At 39.4% G+C, this 17278-nt stretch overlaps 1 protein-coding gene across 4 annotated transcripts in view; it reads left to right on the top strand.

The window, feature by feature from the left end:
* col12a1a (collagen, type XII, alpha 1a) overlaps positions 1–17278 on the top strand; it is a 56468-nt gene that overhangs the window by 6746 nt on the left and 32444 nt on the right. For 3 of the 4 annotated variants that reach the window (XM_017476264.3, XM_017476262.3, XM_017476263.3), the window contains exons 6-22: positions 295–558; positions 1053–1217; positions 1348–1521; positions 1626–1916; positions 2035–2637; positions 3155–3433; positions 3575–3847; positions 4093–4362; positions 10229–10498; positions 12002–12268; positions 12694–12886; positions 13029–13153; positions 14984–15133; positions 15227–15346; positions 15485–15649; positions 16008–16154; positions 16677–16819. In XM_017476264.3, coding sequence (XP_017331753.1) covers positions 295–558; positions 1053–1217; positions 1348–1521; positions 1626–1916; positions 2035–2637; positions 3155–3433; positions 3575–3847; positions 4093–4362; positions 10229–10498; positions 12002–12268; positions 12694–12886; positions 13029–13153; positions 14984–15133; positions 15227–15346; positions 15485–15649; positions 16008–16154; positions 16677–16819 — 3899 coding nt within the window. The remainder of the gene's footprint in view (positions 1–294; positions 559–1052; positions 1218–1347; positions 1522–1625; positions 1917–2034; positions 2638–3154; positions 3434–3574; positions 3848–4092; positions 4363–10228; positions 10499–12001; positions 12269–12693; positions 12887–13028; positions 13154–14983; positions 15134–15226; positions 15347–15484; positions 15650–16007; positions 16155–16676; positions 16820–17278) is intronic. The other variant, XM_047157665.2, reaches the window with a different exon arrangement.

Genomic DNA, 17278 nt, shown 5'->3' with positions numbered 1-17278 from the left:
GATTTTTTCAATAGAACCATTCATAAAGCTCTACACCACATATCTGGTTGGGTTTAGAATAATCAAATAGAGAAATGAGTTGTTGCTAAAACAAAAGCTCAGTTGGGATAAACATACATTTTGGGATTTTTTTTTGTCATTTTCCAGGAAGTACACAATTTATGCATATTTATTTGCTTACCCATGGTTAATTCCACACACACACAAAAATCTCCCTTGTTCACCATAGTTTTAAATGATGCATAACTAAACGAGGCCTTTTTATTAAGTGTTTTTTTCCTCTGCCTCCTCCAGAGTGCTCAAAGAGTGCTATAGCAGACCTGGTTTTCCTGGTGGATGGCTCCTGGAGTGTTGGTAGGGAAAACTTCAAATACATCCGGGATTTCATTGGAGCCGTGGCAGGAGCCTTCGACATTGGAGATGTCAAGACCAGGGTGGCTGTAGTGCAGTACAGCTCAGACACCAGAACTGAATTCAACCTGAACCAGTATTTTAGACGGGCAGAACTCCTCCAAGCCATCAGAAACCTGCCCTACAAAGGGGGCAACACCATGACAGGTGTGTTATATGAGCATAAGACCACTGCTAGATAGCAAAATATGCCATATGTTTTACATATAACAACATTTATAATATGGCAGGGGGCACGGTGGTGTAGTGGTTAGCACGTTTGCCTCACACCTTCAGTGTTGGGGGTTTGATTCCCACCATGGCCCTGTGTGTGCGGAGCTTGCATGTTCTCCTCGTGCTTTGGGGGTTTCCTCACTCAGTCCAAAGACATGCATTGTAGGCTGATTGGCGTGTCTGCAGTGTGTAAATGTGAGTGCGCGATTGTGCCCTGTGATGGTTGACACCCTGTTCAGGGTGTTCCCCACCTCGTGCCCCATGTGCCGTGGGATAGGCTACAGGCTCCCCATGACCCATTAAGGATAAACAGTACAGAAAATGGATGGCTATAGTATGGCATAACATTTTACAGATGGCACTGTATTCTTTCATAATGAACTACTGTTGAACATTGGTATGAACAAGTATCTTAATTTTTTTACCAGGTGAAGCTATTGACTATCTGGTGAAAAACACTTTCACTGAAGTGGCGGGAGCCAGGAAAACTTTTCCCAAAGTGGCCATCATTATCACAGATGGAAAATCACAAGACCCTGTCGATGAGTATGCCAGAAGGTTACGGAACATTGGAGTTGAAGTTTTTCTCTTGGGTATGTCTGACTCTTTGTAATGTTATTAGAATATTATGTTGATTACAAAGCTGTTTATTAAAGAACTCTTAATGAAATGTAACATAACCAATTGCATTATATTCAATGTAGCACTTTGTTTACTGTTCAGGAATCAAAGGTGCAGATGAAGACGAAATTAGAGTAATAGCCTCCACCCCTCACAGCACACATGTTTACAGTGTTTTAGACTTTGACTTAATTAAAGAAGTGCAGCAGCAGCTTATCACACAGGTGTGCCTTGGGGTGGAGGACCAGCTCAGCTCCCTTGCGAGTGGAGAAGAAGGTACGACTCAACACAACAAAGTAGCTATATACATGTATATACAAGTCACAGTCATCTTCATGATATGTATCTTTCAACCCCCATGTTTGGATATATTTCTGTAGTTGTTGAACCAGCCTCAAACCTCCAAGTAACCGAGATCTCCTCCAAGTCCATGAGAGTGATGTGGGATGCATCTCCAGGTGATATCACAGGTTACAAGTTGCAGCTCATGCCTATGCTTGCGGGAAGCAAGAGACAGGAGCTGTACACAGGACCCACCCAGACCTCAGTAAATGTCAGGGACCTGTCCCCTGAAACAGAATATGAGATTAGTTTATTTGCCCTTAAAGACTTTACACCAAGTGAGCCAGTGATGGCAATGGAGAAGACCCAGCCTATCAAGGTCTCATTAGGTAAGATCAACAAATACTACACATTAACCTTCTAATAAGAATATAGAAAAGCAATTTTATTCCACCATGAAGGTCCTTCTATGCGTTCTAAAATATTTTTTCATTTTCATTTTTACAGACTGTTCACTGGATGTTAACATTCAAGCTGACATTGTCCTGCTCGTTGATGGTTCATACAGCATAGGACTGGCTAACTTTGCTAAAGTGAGATCCTTCCTTGAGGTGCTTGTCAATTCCTTCGACATTGGTGCCAACAAAGTGCAGATAAGCTTGGTGCAGTACAGCAGGGATCCTCACACTGAGTTTGCGCTCAATAAACACCATGACATTTCCGCTGTGGTGAAGGCGATTCGCACGTTCCCCTACCGTGGAGGCTCCACCAACACTGGCAAGGCTATGACCTATGTGAGGGAGAAGATCTTTGTGTCAAGTCGTGGTGCCCGTATTAGTGTGCCACGAGTCATGGTGCTCATCACCGACGGCAAGTCCTCTGACTCCTTCAAAGACCCTGCTGCCAACCTGAGGAGTACAGATGTGGAGATCTTCGCTGTGGGAGTTAAGGATGCAGTGCGATCTGAGTTGGAGGCTATTGCCAACTCCCCTGCTGAGAATCACGTATTTGAAGTGGAGGACTTTGATGCCTTTGAGAGGATCTCTAAAGAGCTGACACAGTCCATCTGCCTCAGGATTGAGCAGGAGCTCCTTAACATCAAGAAGAAAAGTAAGGAAACATCACTGTTACTCTAGCCAGTGATTTGTATGGAGTTGGAAGGGAGGTGGGGGGAGGGGACAAACCTTGCTGTATTACAGTTTGGGAAATTTCCTATCTTGTCCAGCTGTCCACACTGTCTTTTGGCAGGTCCAAAATAGAGACATTGATTTTTAAATCTCCTACTAGAGCATGCCTTGAACAGCTGTGAATTAGAGGTCTATAGCTCATGGTACTGTTATATAACAAATGTTATAACTCACTGTTTTACTACACCATGCCCACAGCTCAGTCCTTAATTCTTTGTTCTGAGTCCTTAAATCTCTGGACTAACAGAATACCCACTTTATTAGCAACAAACAGCAACATGTTATGTTTAGTGGTATAATTTTGCGATTCCTTAATATTAAGACTAAAATAACTCATATAAGAGAGAAAATCAACTCAAACCTATTCAAAATGATCACTTTCACATGTTTTATTGTAACTCAAGTTAATTTGACTGATGATATTGTAACTTTTCTTCCAGGTTTGCTATCACCAAAGTCCTTATCATTCTCTGAGGTGACGTCCAGGAGTTTCAGGGCTCATTGGGTCTCTGATTCCACGGATGTACTGTCTTTCCTGGTGCGTTTCCGGCCAGCTGCTGATATAACAGGCAGCTACATCTCTCTGGCTGTGCCTGGTGATACCACCACTGCCGTCTTGCCTTATCTCACTCCACTCACCACCTACGAGGTTGATGTCTTTGCCCAGTATGATAAAGGAGACAGCTTTCCATTAACAGGCGAAGAGACCACTTTAGAAGGTACGGGCTTATGTTTATGCTGCAGTAAAGGTAATATAGAAAGCTCCGGAAAAAAAATTATTTTATGCGAATTGAAGGTTATATTTAAGGTTACAACTCTGACACGTTTATCCAACTGACTTGCACTTTTGATCAACACAGAACAGGGAGCGGTCCGTAACCTCAGAGTAACTGAGGAGACCACAGACAGTTTCAGAGTTTCATGGCAGGCAGCTCCAGGGGCTGTTCTGCGCTACAGGCTGTTCTATGAGCCAATCAGTGGTGGAGAGAGGCTGGAGGCAGTGACTGACGGTAGCCAGACTACCATTGTACTACAGGAGCTGTTTCCTATCACCACCTACCGTGTGACTGTTCATGCTGAATATGCATCTGGCATGGGTGCCCCGATGGATACTCGCGGCACTACCAAAGAAGGTCAGCACTGATGATGTGTGAGATTTCACAGTTTTGGTTCTCTAACAACCTTCTGTAACTATGTATGTTTTACACTGTTATGGGGCAATAAACAAAAAACAAAAAATCTATTAAATCTTAGCAGGACTAAATTCCCATGGCATTTTCTTTGTATAATAAAAATACATGGTCTCATTCAGTCTTATTCAGCTCTATGAAATTTTTAGTTATCAATTTATTAATACACAGTGATGATTTTCTTTTAGCTAAGGGTTCACCACGGAATCTGAGGGTCTTTGATGAGACAGAGTCCACCATGAAGCTCTCTTGGCAGGCTGCTCCTGGAAATGTGCTTCAGTACCACATAGCTTATAAGCCTGAAGGTGGCGAGAGGAAAGAGATTTCTGTTAAAGGAGATGCCACAACTGCCATGCTCAAGAACCTGCTACCAGACACGGAATATGAGATTTTTGTTAGTGCCCATTACTCGTCTGGCTTGGGAGATCCACTTCTGGGACGAGGCACCACACTGGAAGGTAAGAGATGAAAGGTAACCTGATGGCTGTCTTCTTTAACAATCCTGTTATGTTACGGGTCAATTTGACCCATTTCCACATTTGAGTTGTTTGAAATACTGATTAATGTCTGTGGTTTCTTTCTCTTTCTCTTTCTCAAAATTCTCTTTGAATTTTTTTTTACTTTCCTCATTTAGGGCCATAAACTTATATACAAATATTTCTTCTTATGGCTTGTCTCTGATAAGCCATATTAAAGGTTTACTGTTTTAAGCTGTTCTTTGCTGTTTTTGTATGTATTTAAACTGTGGAAGTCATTTTGACCCATAACATAATGGATGTAACTTTTTTCCCCAACATAATAGGAGGGTTAAAAGACATTGAGTTATTCGTCATTGTTGGTTGGATGATGAAAATAACCACCTAATAACGTAGCATTGGGCAGCAGATGAAAACATATACCCAGCTTCTGTAGCAATTGCATTTAGCTGTGCAGAAGCCACTAAAATCTCAAAACTGTACTCTTATCTCACAATCACGATTATAATCATGGCCTCTTCTTAGTGTTGAGGACATATTCTTTCCATTCTGTCTTGCTCTTGACCACAAGTCTTGAATATGGTCAGGTCAATGATAATAATACCTCAAATAAATAAATAAAAATATACATTTTCTTTGGAAACCACAAAAAACTAAATTTCCCCAGTGGAACCAAGAAGATACACAGGGTTGTGTGCATATATTGAAATCTTAGTTTCATACTATTTAGTCTTAGTCTTGACCAGTAAACATATTGGCAGTTTGCCTTACACATGTGCAATTATTAGGAAATCTAGGATGGAGTAAGTCCCATAAAGTGAGAGTATTCTTTTTGGAGGAACACATATTTTCATGTTCCTGCTTCTGGCTGTTGCAAAAGCTTCTATAGAAAGGCAGTTCTATTTTAGACACATTTGCAATTTCCCTGGTCTCTGTGAAACTTGCTTTGTTTATTTGTGGTTGTGAAGTTGCAAATGAATGGCCCAGACTGAAATAACAAATACTGAGGTATAGGGACATCTGTTTCAGCTATATAGCAGCCCTATATGGCATTAGGTTATGGTCAGGGTCAAACAAGGTCTGGTATTGGTCATCTTATAACAATAGCTCCTCTGTTTGAGGCCACAGCATAGGGTCAGCCACTGATTTGTCATGTCTGACTCAGCTGAAATGATGGAGACTCTTTGGCTGACTAAGGACTTCCCTGCATGCCCCCTGGGTTTCTCCTAGTGGGATTTCACACAAACCTGCTTATGTTCTGCAGTGAATGTGGTGAAAGGGAAAAATTGTGTAGGTGTTGCTGGTGTTGGATTACAGACAGATGTTCATATAATCAGTTTGCCATTAGGTGGTCTAGACCTAGCTGGAGAGGAGATGTACAACAGGGTAAAGAAACATAGATTCAATGGTGGCAGGTAGTAGATTTCTTATTGATGGTAACATTCACTTGTAGTGATGTATCCTGAATGTTGACCTGTCTTAATCAGATTTGGTAGGGGTTGGTTACTATATTGTATATTACACAAGTTTATATTTAATTGGAATTACATATTGGTGCTTCTGGTTTTCATATTGGTTATGCATTACATATTAGTGATTGGTGTTTTCATCACATATAAGTTACAGCCCATGTTTGTTAGTGTGTGAGAAACAAGCAGTCAAGCATCTCTTTCACCATGGATGAATTTTATTGCACCAGGAAGTCATGACTCTGGTACTACACAAATTAAACCCTCAAACTAAGCATAGTTTAAAAAGTAAATGGCTTTGTGGTTATAGAATGTCTGAAGCTTCTTAGATTTAAACCAGCTCCTTTGATGGGAGTCTCAGAAATCCAAGAATTCTGTCATGTTTCATGTATCATGGAACTTTGTTTGAGACTGCTCCTTCATTCTTTTCTCTGTGCCTGATATTTTCACCACTCTCTCTACCAAAACACATTTCAGAAGTTTTGATGAACTGCAGTTTATGCTGAGTCGGTATTGGATGCTTCCCCTGCAGACTGGGTCAGAAGATTCATTTCTATATGATGCTCTAAATGCTAAGCCCCATTACCTCAATGTCACTGTAGCAAACACAGCGTTCTTTGTGTTAGATGCCATAAACTTCCTGGAACTCTTTGTGGGAGGCAAGAGACATTCAGTGCAATGAGGAAAAATTCCTGTGAGAAGCTCTTGTGGTTGTATGGAGAATTCCTCATGCTTACATAGGTCCCCAGTGGACAACACACTTCATTAACTTGTAGTACAGGACCATTTGACTGCTGTTACAAATGAATACTGTTACCAGTTGGCAGTGGTTGAAAAAAAGAGGGGGAAGAAAAGCCAAACCTGAATGGCTTCAGGCATGTATGATAATGTATTAAAATGTAAAAGAATTCCAAGGCATTTGGAAGTAGTTATTCAATAGAACTAAGCTTGCTCAATTGTCTGAATGACCTTGCTTCTTCTTGAAAGCAGCTGAAAATTCATGGCTTGAATTAAGTTTTTTTTTTGTAGTTTACTTTATAAACTACAATGTAAGCAATTACATTTTTTATAGTATACTTCTAGAAAAAAATTATTAAATGTAAAAACCTTCATCTTGTCCATCTAGGGGATCTTTTCAACTAAAAACGGTTTGGCTTTTCTTTAACACGACAACGTTGTTTTGGGGCCTGAAAACGCAAACTGAAGCCGGATTTCAAAGTGTAAGTTTTTGAAAACGATGCCGTTAAACGTACAAAAACGAGAATCTGTGAAAAACGATGACGTCATGTTCAGTCTATATGCATGCGCGCGAGTACTTCATTTACATACGCCAAATTATTAACCCACATCTACACCGACGCTGGGTATTCAAAATATTATAATTATCTTTGTAATTGTCTGTTTTGGAGTATATCAGTATCCTTTTATTGCTAATAAAATATAGAAAGCAGACTGACTGCCAGTGTCTCACTATTTGCACTATTTAGATTTTTTTTTTTTTCCAGTATTTAAAAATGAACAAGCTTTGTTAACAGAATTCTGACTTAGAATAAGAAAAGCTAAAAGATGGGGTTGAAGACAGAAAAATCCATTTCCACAATTAAAAAAAAACTTTATGCACATTTTATGTACATTAAATTATATTACATTAGGGACGTCTCAGTATTTATTAACCAAGAAAAATAAGCCAAATCTATGATTAACAAGTGAGTTTTCTTAATTCCTTATGACAATGAATAATTTTCCAAGTCTAACTATCGAGATTCTAAGTAACTGACGACTGAACTTTTTTGTACTCCCCGTAGATCATAAACCTTTGAAATCGTTTGAGAAATGTAAACATTATTGTGCTTTTTATGCAGAAAAACTGCAGCTCCACTATTTACTTGTATTTGTTTATAGGGCAGTCTTGCCCTGATCAATATGGCGGAGACGTTGACATGAATGCTTGTATGCGCATAGTGTTTCTTTACAAAGTGACATCGCCAGCTACTGACCCGTCATGCATAATGCAGCAATTTTAGTCATTTTCATTGATGCGTGTGAACGGATATCGTTTTGACAATGTTGTCGTCTGTACGTGAAACTTTTCCGTTTTTAGTACATCGTTGTTGTGTAAACCTACCCTAAAACTGTATGTGTTTGTTAGAGAGGTTTCCAAGTAGAAACTGTTTGGTGGAAACTTTTTTCTAAGAGTGTATGTTATTAGGCTATATTTACCTGGTCAGTGCTTTTGTTAAAACTTTATTTTGAATACCTTACTCATTGCTTGGATTAACAATAATTGGTTTGGCTATTTGTGTTTATTGTTATTTAAATTTAAGTGTTTAAGATGCTATTATATGTTGATTTGGTAACAATAGATATGGTAACAATATTTCCATTGATTCAGTTTTCTCCTCACACTCCATTTGTGTGGAAACTGGGCTGTGATGGTTCCAGCTTTTTGTCCTTGCCAGGTTTTGAGTCCTCAGTCCAGGGCTGTCTGGTTTTCACCCATGTGATTAATTGCTGAAATGAGAAAAAAGGAGACTGAAAGAGGAGAATGTTTTAGCCCAAACCCACAGCCCTCTGCCTGGATTAAAATAGATTTTTTTGACCTTTTTAAAAGATTTCAGCAAACCTGACATGAATTCATATGTTCAGAATTGTTGTGATTATCACTGGGTATACTGTCTCCAAAATCTGGAAGTCCTGTGTATGATTTGTATGTTGTTATGGGTATCTTGGGTTCATCTGTGCTCATTTCAAATGCTAGATTTTTGAACTACACTAGCAGCTGATCCAGAGCTCTTGGCAGGCTCATGAATGCATTGGTTATTTGTGTGGTTTGTTTGGGGGCTTAGGTCTTTTAAGAATAAGCCATGAAACAGAAAGGACCTGCTGTGGTCTTATTGATTCTCATAAATCAGGAAGTCTTAAATGAGTCTGACGTGGTCTGCTTTTACTGTTTGTGGGGAAAATGTGTGCTCAGTTAAAAGAGGAAACAAAAGGTCCAAGTGTTACTTCCAGCTGGTCAGTACAACTTCTCCAAAAGGAATCATCTCATTGCTGATCATGTCCACAGCAGTGCCAACAGCTATATTTCAGTCTGGCATTCAGAAACGGTTGAAGCTTTTGAAAATGGGTTACTTGGTGTGGTGAATGATTGTGTTTTGCAGAATTTCTCTTCATTTGTATGTTAATTCGGATTTGCTTTGATTTTGAATGCTTCACTGCAAAGTTACTAAAAAGCACACCTGTGCATTTAATCACATGCACTACTGTTTAATTATTTCTATATAATATTTATGAAAAAAGGACTATTGTCTGCAGGAGTCATTATCATGTGCTTTGGTCTCTGAAGTACTCTGGTAACGTCAGAAATTTGCACTTGGATGCGAGACCAAGTTTGGATCTAGACACATTGGCAGCTACGGTTGCCGTAGCACGTTTATATCTGATGGGCCTCAAGAGCCGGGAATTCACCAACAGTGCTTTTTAGAATTCATTACATCCCACACCAGGATTATATCTCATAGTAAACCTAACCACCTAGTGAGCAAAATCAATCACAAACTTCAAAATGAATAGCCACATGCTGAGGTTTTTCACTCACTAAGAGCAAAGCAGGAAACTGCATGTCTCGGTTTTATTATTTGGACCCGTAGGTTTTTCTTTCTTTCTTATATTAATAATTTCACCATACAGTAATCACACATTCTCAGATGTAGGAACATGTAGTTTATTGCCTGAGCCATTAATTGAATCACCAAATGGCCTTCAAGCGAGTGTCTGTAAGCTGAGCAGGACTCAGTAGGAGGTAAAAAAAAAAAAAGGCTGTAGGAGACAGGTAGCCACCCTGTGGTCAGAATGTTATACATGACACCACATACTGCCAAATAATCAATGGCATCCAGTCAACACTACCCTAAATCTCTTCTCATTGATTTCCCCTTGAGAAAGTGAGGGGAAAAAAGTGTGTGTGTGTTGGGGGGGTGGTGGTGGGGTGCTTTGTATAATGGGAGAGTGAAAAAGAGTAGCATTTGTGTTTTATGGGTCGAATTAGAATGGAAAATAGCACTGAGCATAGAATACTGAAAGATTTGGTGACCGACGGAGTTATTAGTTTTGCAGAGCTTTCTTGGGGTATTATTTAATGTTATATTGTAAAAATGTCAAAGAGTTAAGCTGGACTGGTTTAGAATTAATGATGCTTGTGGATTCAGCATCAACTCATCACATTGTCATGATCTTTCTGTGACATATGAAGCAAGCTGATTAAGCGCTTGTCCTCCTTTGTACAAGATAAAGTCCTCTGTTGTAAAGCTCTATTTCTGTATGTTATACTGATCTATTTTTAATATTTTTGCCTGCTTCTCTTGCCTGCTGGTTCCCAGTCCTTGGCTCTCCTAAAGACTTGGTCACGAAGGATGTCACCGAGTCCAGCTTTGCTGTCTTCTGGACAGCAGCACCTGGAAAGGTTCGCCATTATCGGGTCACCTGGAAATCCCTGTTCTCTGATGAGGCTGGGGAAAAAACAGTGCCTGGTGATGTCACCACCACCGTGCTTGAGGGGCTGACACCAGAGACGCGCTACAAGGTTTCTGTCTATGCCGCCTATGGCCTTGGAGAAGGAGAGCCGCTGGTGGGAGAAGAAACCACAGATGGTAAGTCCATTCCCACCCGCATAATGCATCCAGCAGAGGAACAGCACTCGTTTCCTCCCACCCCTAGCCTGAGAGGGGCCTCTCATTCTGAGCTTACCTCAGGACATGCGAAGAAACGGTATTACATGATACTGAATGAACAGAACAGAGAATGCGCAACTTTGAGTTCATTTCCTATCTCAGACTGCGATATACTTTGAGACCTTATTTATACGTTTGTTTGTGAATTAAAAAGCTGTATCTACTTTGACCTAATAAATAAATATCATAAAATCATAAACTTGTCATATTCCTATAAATCCAAGGTTTCAATTTCCTCTTTTGATACCTTCTTTTTGTTCTCTTTAAGGATTGATTAGTATCTGAATTAGGATTTTAAAAAGGACATAACTACACAAAGATATCACTTGCCTGAAACACCATTACAGCTGAGGAAAAAATGTTCAGTTAGATAATGCTTGCATTCTGTTGCACCATGGTGATACAGGACTGAGTTGAATACAGGAGACAAAGGACTTAAGATTTTTAAGAAACTTTAGTCCGGTCTTCCAGTGTGCTCTGGAAAAAGTGAGTGTGACTTATGGTTCCCTTCACAAGTTCAAGAATAACGTCATTGTTTCTGGCACAGCTGCTCGTTCTGAATTGCCACTGACATACCCACTTTGGTAATTCATGCGCGTGACCTTTTTGGTGTAGAAATGTGTGAACTATTGATGTAATGTGTCATACCTGCTCTGTGTCACCAATTCAATGTAGAGTTTAGAAATGCACCATTGATTGAAAGCACTTCTCTGGCTTACTTCACTTATCAGGCCAAAATGAGGAAAGCATATAAAAGGAACATGAGCCTAAGGAATGTAAAACTCCGTGCATGCCCGTTTGTTTATTGATGTTAGCAAATCTGCCAGGCGACATTAAAGTCAAAACATGACTGACTGCACTTTGGGAGTTCTGTGTTTCATGTCCATGGTCAGCCTTTTTCCCACTTTTATGTCCAGCGTCTTTCCAGTAACATATTGTGTCTGTTTCGGTCAGGCCATGCTCTTAGAAACTTGGAAGTTGTATTTTCCACCCATAAAACTCCCACTTTGGAAAAGCATTCAGTGTCTGAAAGCATTCAGTGAATCATTTAAGGCCCTGACAATTAATTTGGCTTTTTTCCTACACCAGAGACCTGGAGTCACTGTATGGAAAGAGAACATTGTGGGCAGACTTTGAATGCCCAGGTTTGGCTTGAAGCACCACTTGATGCATGTTTTCTTACTGGATGGTCTTTTTGGCTGGATTGCAGGCATTTTGGCAGATGCATTTTCACCAGAAATCCATTTTGGTTTTCCAGGGAGTTTTTTTTTTTTTCCAGCACCTGAAGATGAAATCTGTCTTTGTTTTATAAAAATGTGGTCAAGTACCTGACTGAATATTAGAGTTATGGCTATAAAATTGTTTTGGCACAGGTCATCACAGAATGTAATAATTATACATTGCTTTTGATTTCTTCTCCAGTCTCAGCTGCAGCCAGAGCCATAGCTGTAAGCGAGGAGACCGAGAAGAGCATGCGGGCAACATGGCAGCCAGCGCCAGGCAACGTTGTTAATTACAGGGTGACATACAAGCCTCATGATGGAGCCAGGCCAATGGTCACCAAAACCTCAGGTGCCACTACAACCATTGTCCTGCGGCGCCTACAGCCCATTACCACCTATGAAATCATAGTGGTTCCTGTCTACAGCCATGGAGATGGAAAAGCAAGGCAAGGAACGGGAACCACATGTACGTTTGCCCATCATTAATCATTGGCTTAAGTGGATTTACTTGGAAATGTGGGAGAAGCAAAACAAAAGAGTTGCAGTTATTATTACTATTTACTTATTATTATTAGTTAGATAGATAGTTGGTTCTTTATTTGTTCTTCAGAGCCGCCATTTCACCACAACAGAACTCACAAACAACACGTCACTTAATGTTACAGATGTCAGTGAGTTGTCTCTATTTGTAAATATAAATGCAATGCAATATTTATTTTGCCTCACCCTAACATAATAGTTTTAAATACATGCTATCTGAATGGTATTCATAAAACCTAATCAAGGTTTTAGAAGGTGGAAATTAAGTATGCATATGACATAAATATTAACGTATAATTCTTTACCCATTTCAGTTTGACCAACTCATTTTGCATCCCATCTTTGTTCCAGTGTCACCATACAAATCTCCACGAAATTTACAAACATCTGAGCCCACTAAGACCAGCTTCAGGGTGTCATGGGACCCTGCACCTGGAGATGTAAAGGGATATAAGGTGACCTTCCACCCTACTGATGATGAGATAGACTTGGGAGAGCTTCTTGTTGGACCCTTTGACAACACAGTGGTTCTGGAAGAGCTAAGGTAAGTGCTTAAATCTCTCCATCGTTCCTCACATCCTGGAGCTATTGGACATTGTGGTGTCTATGGATCATTCATTCATATGTATCTTTATTTGTTTTCTTTGTAAAAAAGATAGTTAAGATGCTTTTCCTTTCCACCACAGAGCTGGCACCAACTACTCGGTGAGTGTGTTTGGTGTATTTGATGGTGGACAGAGTATGCCCTTGGCTGGAGAAGAAAAGACGACTCTGTCTGATGAGCCTACTTCTCCTCCAATTAATCCTCCAGGTAGTGTGACTGCCTGAGCCACTCAGATTACACATGATTGCAGAGGGTTAGAGGCAGCAGAAATCTAGATTTTAATTGTGCAGCATTTGCATGTGGTTATAAATATCACCAGAGCAACAACAAGCAATACTTTGATAGCCTTATCTGTACACATTACGCAACATGTTTTGTCTGGAACTGTACTACTGACTACATATGGTGAATTTTTTTTAATATCAGACGGCTTTTAATTTATGAGCAGATATGAAACAATCTTGCCTGCTCAGTTATCAGTCTAAACATGATCTAGTGTGTGTGTGTGTGTGTGCGTGTGTGTGTAAGTAAGAAGAAGTCTGATGTGTGCAGTTGAAAGTTCTGAGCTCAGATTGATGACCTGAGTGTGGAATGCAGTTCCTAATTGGGAGCAGATCCAGTGCCTGAGCTTTTGCACGATCTGGAAATCTGAACAAAGATAAGACTGAGGCATATTTTTTAGACTCACACTTCGCTTGATGTTTGTTACTGAGGTCATAATAAGATAATAATAATCATCATAATAATTATAATAATGAACATGTGTGAGGTGTGAGTCTAGAGATAAGAGCAAAAAATGTGTAAGTTAGAAGAAAGGCATACTTTACATTATGCTTCCTAAGCAATATAATCTGTAAACACATTCAGTCCTGTAAACACAAGGAGTTTACATCTCATTTAATAACAGACACCAGCCTTAAAGAATCAGCACGGAATGGAAAAAAATTAGGATATGATATGCCTACGGGTCTTGTACTTGGCTGTTGAACATATAATGTTGCATTTAAATCATGTGCTGTCAGAAGGAGATGAAAGCAGGCCATGTGTTTGCACATGCTAAAATTCCTGAGTAACCTTAAAACACTCAAGGGAGTCTTATCTCCACCTGGATTGCTCAAATGCCAACATCTCATTATTTAGTTCCATCAGAGAAACAGTCTGACAGCACTTTAAGATAATGACACAATATATAACTTAACATATGTAACTTCTTGCTGTAAGCTTTGTAATTATCATCAAAAAAGAAACAAAAAATAACAGGAAATACTGTGGATCATATATCTGCACATTTAATGTGTTATGCACTTGGGACTATTTATATAGAAAGCAGCACATATATTTTGCTAATGGCGGGGGGATATCTATTTTGTTTGATAGCCTTTGATTGTTTTGTTTATTTACAACAGGAAAGCTTGAACACAAAATACAGAAAACATGACGTGTGCAAAATCTCAGGAAGCCTTTTAAGCTTTTTAAAAACACTTTGAAATATTAGTCCTCCCAATCCCCTGGCTATGGCCTTGTGCCAAGATTATGAAACAAAATTGTTGCATTGTGGTTTCAGTGTTAGCTTGTTTTGTTTTTGAGCTCCATGCAGCTGCATTCTTCCTGAGCAGGGAAAGACTCATGCCAGTGGAACAACTTTCATGTGTCTTACAGAAGTGGAAATGAGATGCAGCTCTGGGAATGAAAGTAACTCTTGAAGATCGGTCTTTCAGCTGGTTATGATGGAGTCTATAAAATTCCTCAATGTTAATCTTAGAATTAATTGTCAGTGTTATGTGTCATTATTAAATAATGTATCAGATGCATTTATAATGTACAGAAAATATTATTAATAAACAACTATTTATATTGCTGGTCTGGTCTCTTTTGGTGTCCGAAACCCCTTTGCTCTGTTTTGTTTTTTATTCTCCTCCCTTCCCCATCACAACATTTTCTTTCTCATAAGTGGCTTCTAAATTTAAATTTACATTGTAGCAATGACAGCACCTCTGCATATTTACAATCTAATATTTCTATCCTCTGCTTGGTCAGATGTAATGTGCAAAACAACTGCCCAGGCTGATATCGTCTTGCTGGTTGATGGCTCCTGGAGTATAGGACGTCTGAATTTCAAGACCATCAGGGCATTCATTGCTCGCATGGTGGGCGTTTTTGACATCGGCCCAGACCGTGTCCAGATTGGTAAGGGTGTCTTTTTTTTTTTTTTCTCAAGTTGCAGATTTGGATGTGTATCCGGAGGCAGGTGTGGGAGATTGTGTTCATTTCTATACACAGGTTTGGCCCAGTATAGTGGAGATCCAAAGACTGAGTGGCATCTGAATGCACATAGAACTAGAGACTCACTGATGGAGGCTGTGGCCAACTTGCCTTACAAAGGAGGAAACACTATGACAGGTTTTTTTTATATACCTACATAATATTCCCAATTATCATTTCATTTATTAATTTGACAGAGCTAAAAGATTCTGAAAGCTTTATAAAGGCTTAGGTCTAATTATTGTTATTATGACCAGTATTTTGCCTTTTCTACAGGTCTTGCCTTGAATTACATCCTGCAGAACAATTTCAAAGCTAATGTGGGCATGCGTCCAAACTCCCGTAAAATCGGAGTCCTCATCACTGATGGCAAATCGCAGGATGACATTATTGCCAACTCTCAAAATTTGCGTGACAGTGGCATTGAGCTCTATGCTATTGGTGAGAAAACCTTTGCTTTTTTACCTTTGAGGAGATCCATCTCCGACACAGATGATGTTAAGCACTTTGAAAAGTACTATATAAATATAACTAACTAATTAACTTTAAAACACAGCATTAAAGATATAATTACTTTTAAGTATTTATATTTATAATTAACTATTAAGTTCATGAGTTGAGTTTAAATTCAGGTTTGTGCACCTACCACTTTTAATAGATGTGCAAGCAACTATGCAAGCCACGTTTATAATCATCTGTGTTTTATCTGAATATTCCATGTAGGCTTTAATTTGTAAATTAATTGGTTGCTGGTCTAGCAAAACGGAACTAATGTTCTTGACATGCTTTGGGTGTGTAGGTGTGAAGAATGCTGATGAGAACGAGTTACGCACCATCGCCTCTGATCCTGATGAAATCCACATGTACAATGTGATGGATTTCTCCTTTCTTTTGGACATTGTTGACGATCTGGCAAACAACCTGTGTTCAAGTGTCAAAGGCCCAGGTAACTTAAAGGACAGCTGTATTATGAGCATTGTATATAGAAAGCATAGTCTGGTGTATTAAGTTATGTTTTGGCACAAGACATTCATTTTGTAAAGACCCATTTATGCCTATTAGCCCTTGTGATGGAACAGATCATTTTATGTGATTAGGAAGAAATGGTGAACAGAATCTTGATATTTCATCCAGCTGTAAAATATTAGAAGAAATAGGGGAAATCTGGGAGATTGTCACACATCCAAATTTCTCATAAGGATAGCTCATAGTCTCTCTCATGCTAGATGTATTTGGTTTAAGCCTCATGGGTAACTGAGATACGATTTGATAATAACATACTTTATTTTAGTCTATATCAGAAATGAGTCAAAGCTCTCAGACCTAGTAAGGAATACTTTTCCCTTCATGTCTTTAAATAAAACAGGTTGCTAGACAGTCCTGACATGTGTATACAGAGTGGGACAGACATGTGTATACAGAGATTAAAGTAGTCAAATGTCAAAAGTGTCATCATTACCCATTTCAGGAGGAGGACCAACGGCACCCACTGACCTAGAGACTTCTGATGTAACCTACTACTCATTCCGTGCCACCTGGAATGACCCTGAGGGCCCTGTTGAAAAGTACCGCATTGAGTACTTTCCAGTCTCTGGAGGAAAAACGCTGCAGGTATCATAATCATCTCCAAGAAAATCCACTTTTTACTATTGAGTGTTGAGTAAACGTGTCTACCTCTGAAAGAAAACAAAACTGAGAGAGTTTTCAAAAACATTCTTTACCTTAAAGCAGATTGTCAGTAGTGATTGGCATCAGTACAAAAAAGCAAACAAAAGTATTTTGAATCCTGCAGACTCACTCTGAGTTTACTCAATATCAATGGAGCTTTAAATGGAGTGCAGTGAAGCATGAACAAAGCCATTATGCAGACCAGTATACAAGTTTACAAGGGAGAGCTGGGAATTCCCAAATTGTTTTATGTGCGTTGCTTGTTGGAGTAGTACTTACCTCCTCAATTGGGCAAGCCATGTGGGGGTATTTTTCCACTTTTACTGGCAGAAGAAACAAGAGTTTCTCTGAAGACCCTCCAAGTTTTCATTAATTCATTCATTATTACACTTAATCTCATTG

Source organism: Ictalurus punctatus, chromosome 9 (genome assembly GCF_001660625.3).
Source record: "Ictalurus punctatus breed USDA103 chromosome 9, Coco_2.0, whole genome shotgun sequence".
Classification (NCBI taxonomy): domain Eukaryota; kingdom Metazoa; phylum Chordata; class Actinopteri; order Siluriformes; family Ictaluridae; genus Ictalurus; species Ictalurus punctatus.
Note: the sequence above shows the minus strand (reverse complement) of the source record. Positions and strands in the feature narration are given on the sequence as shown.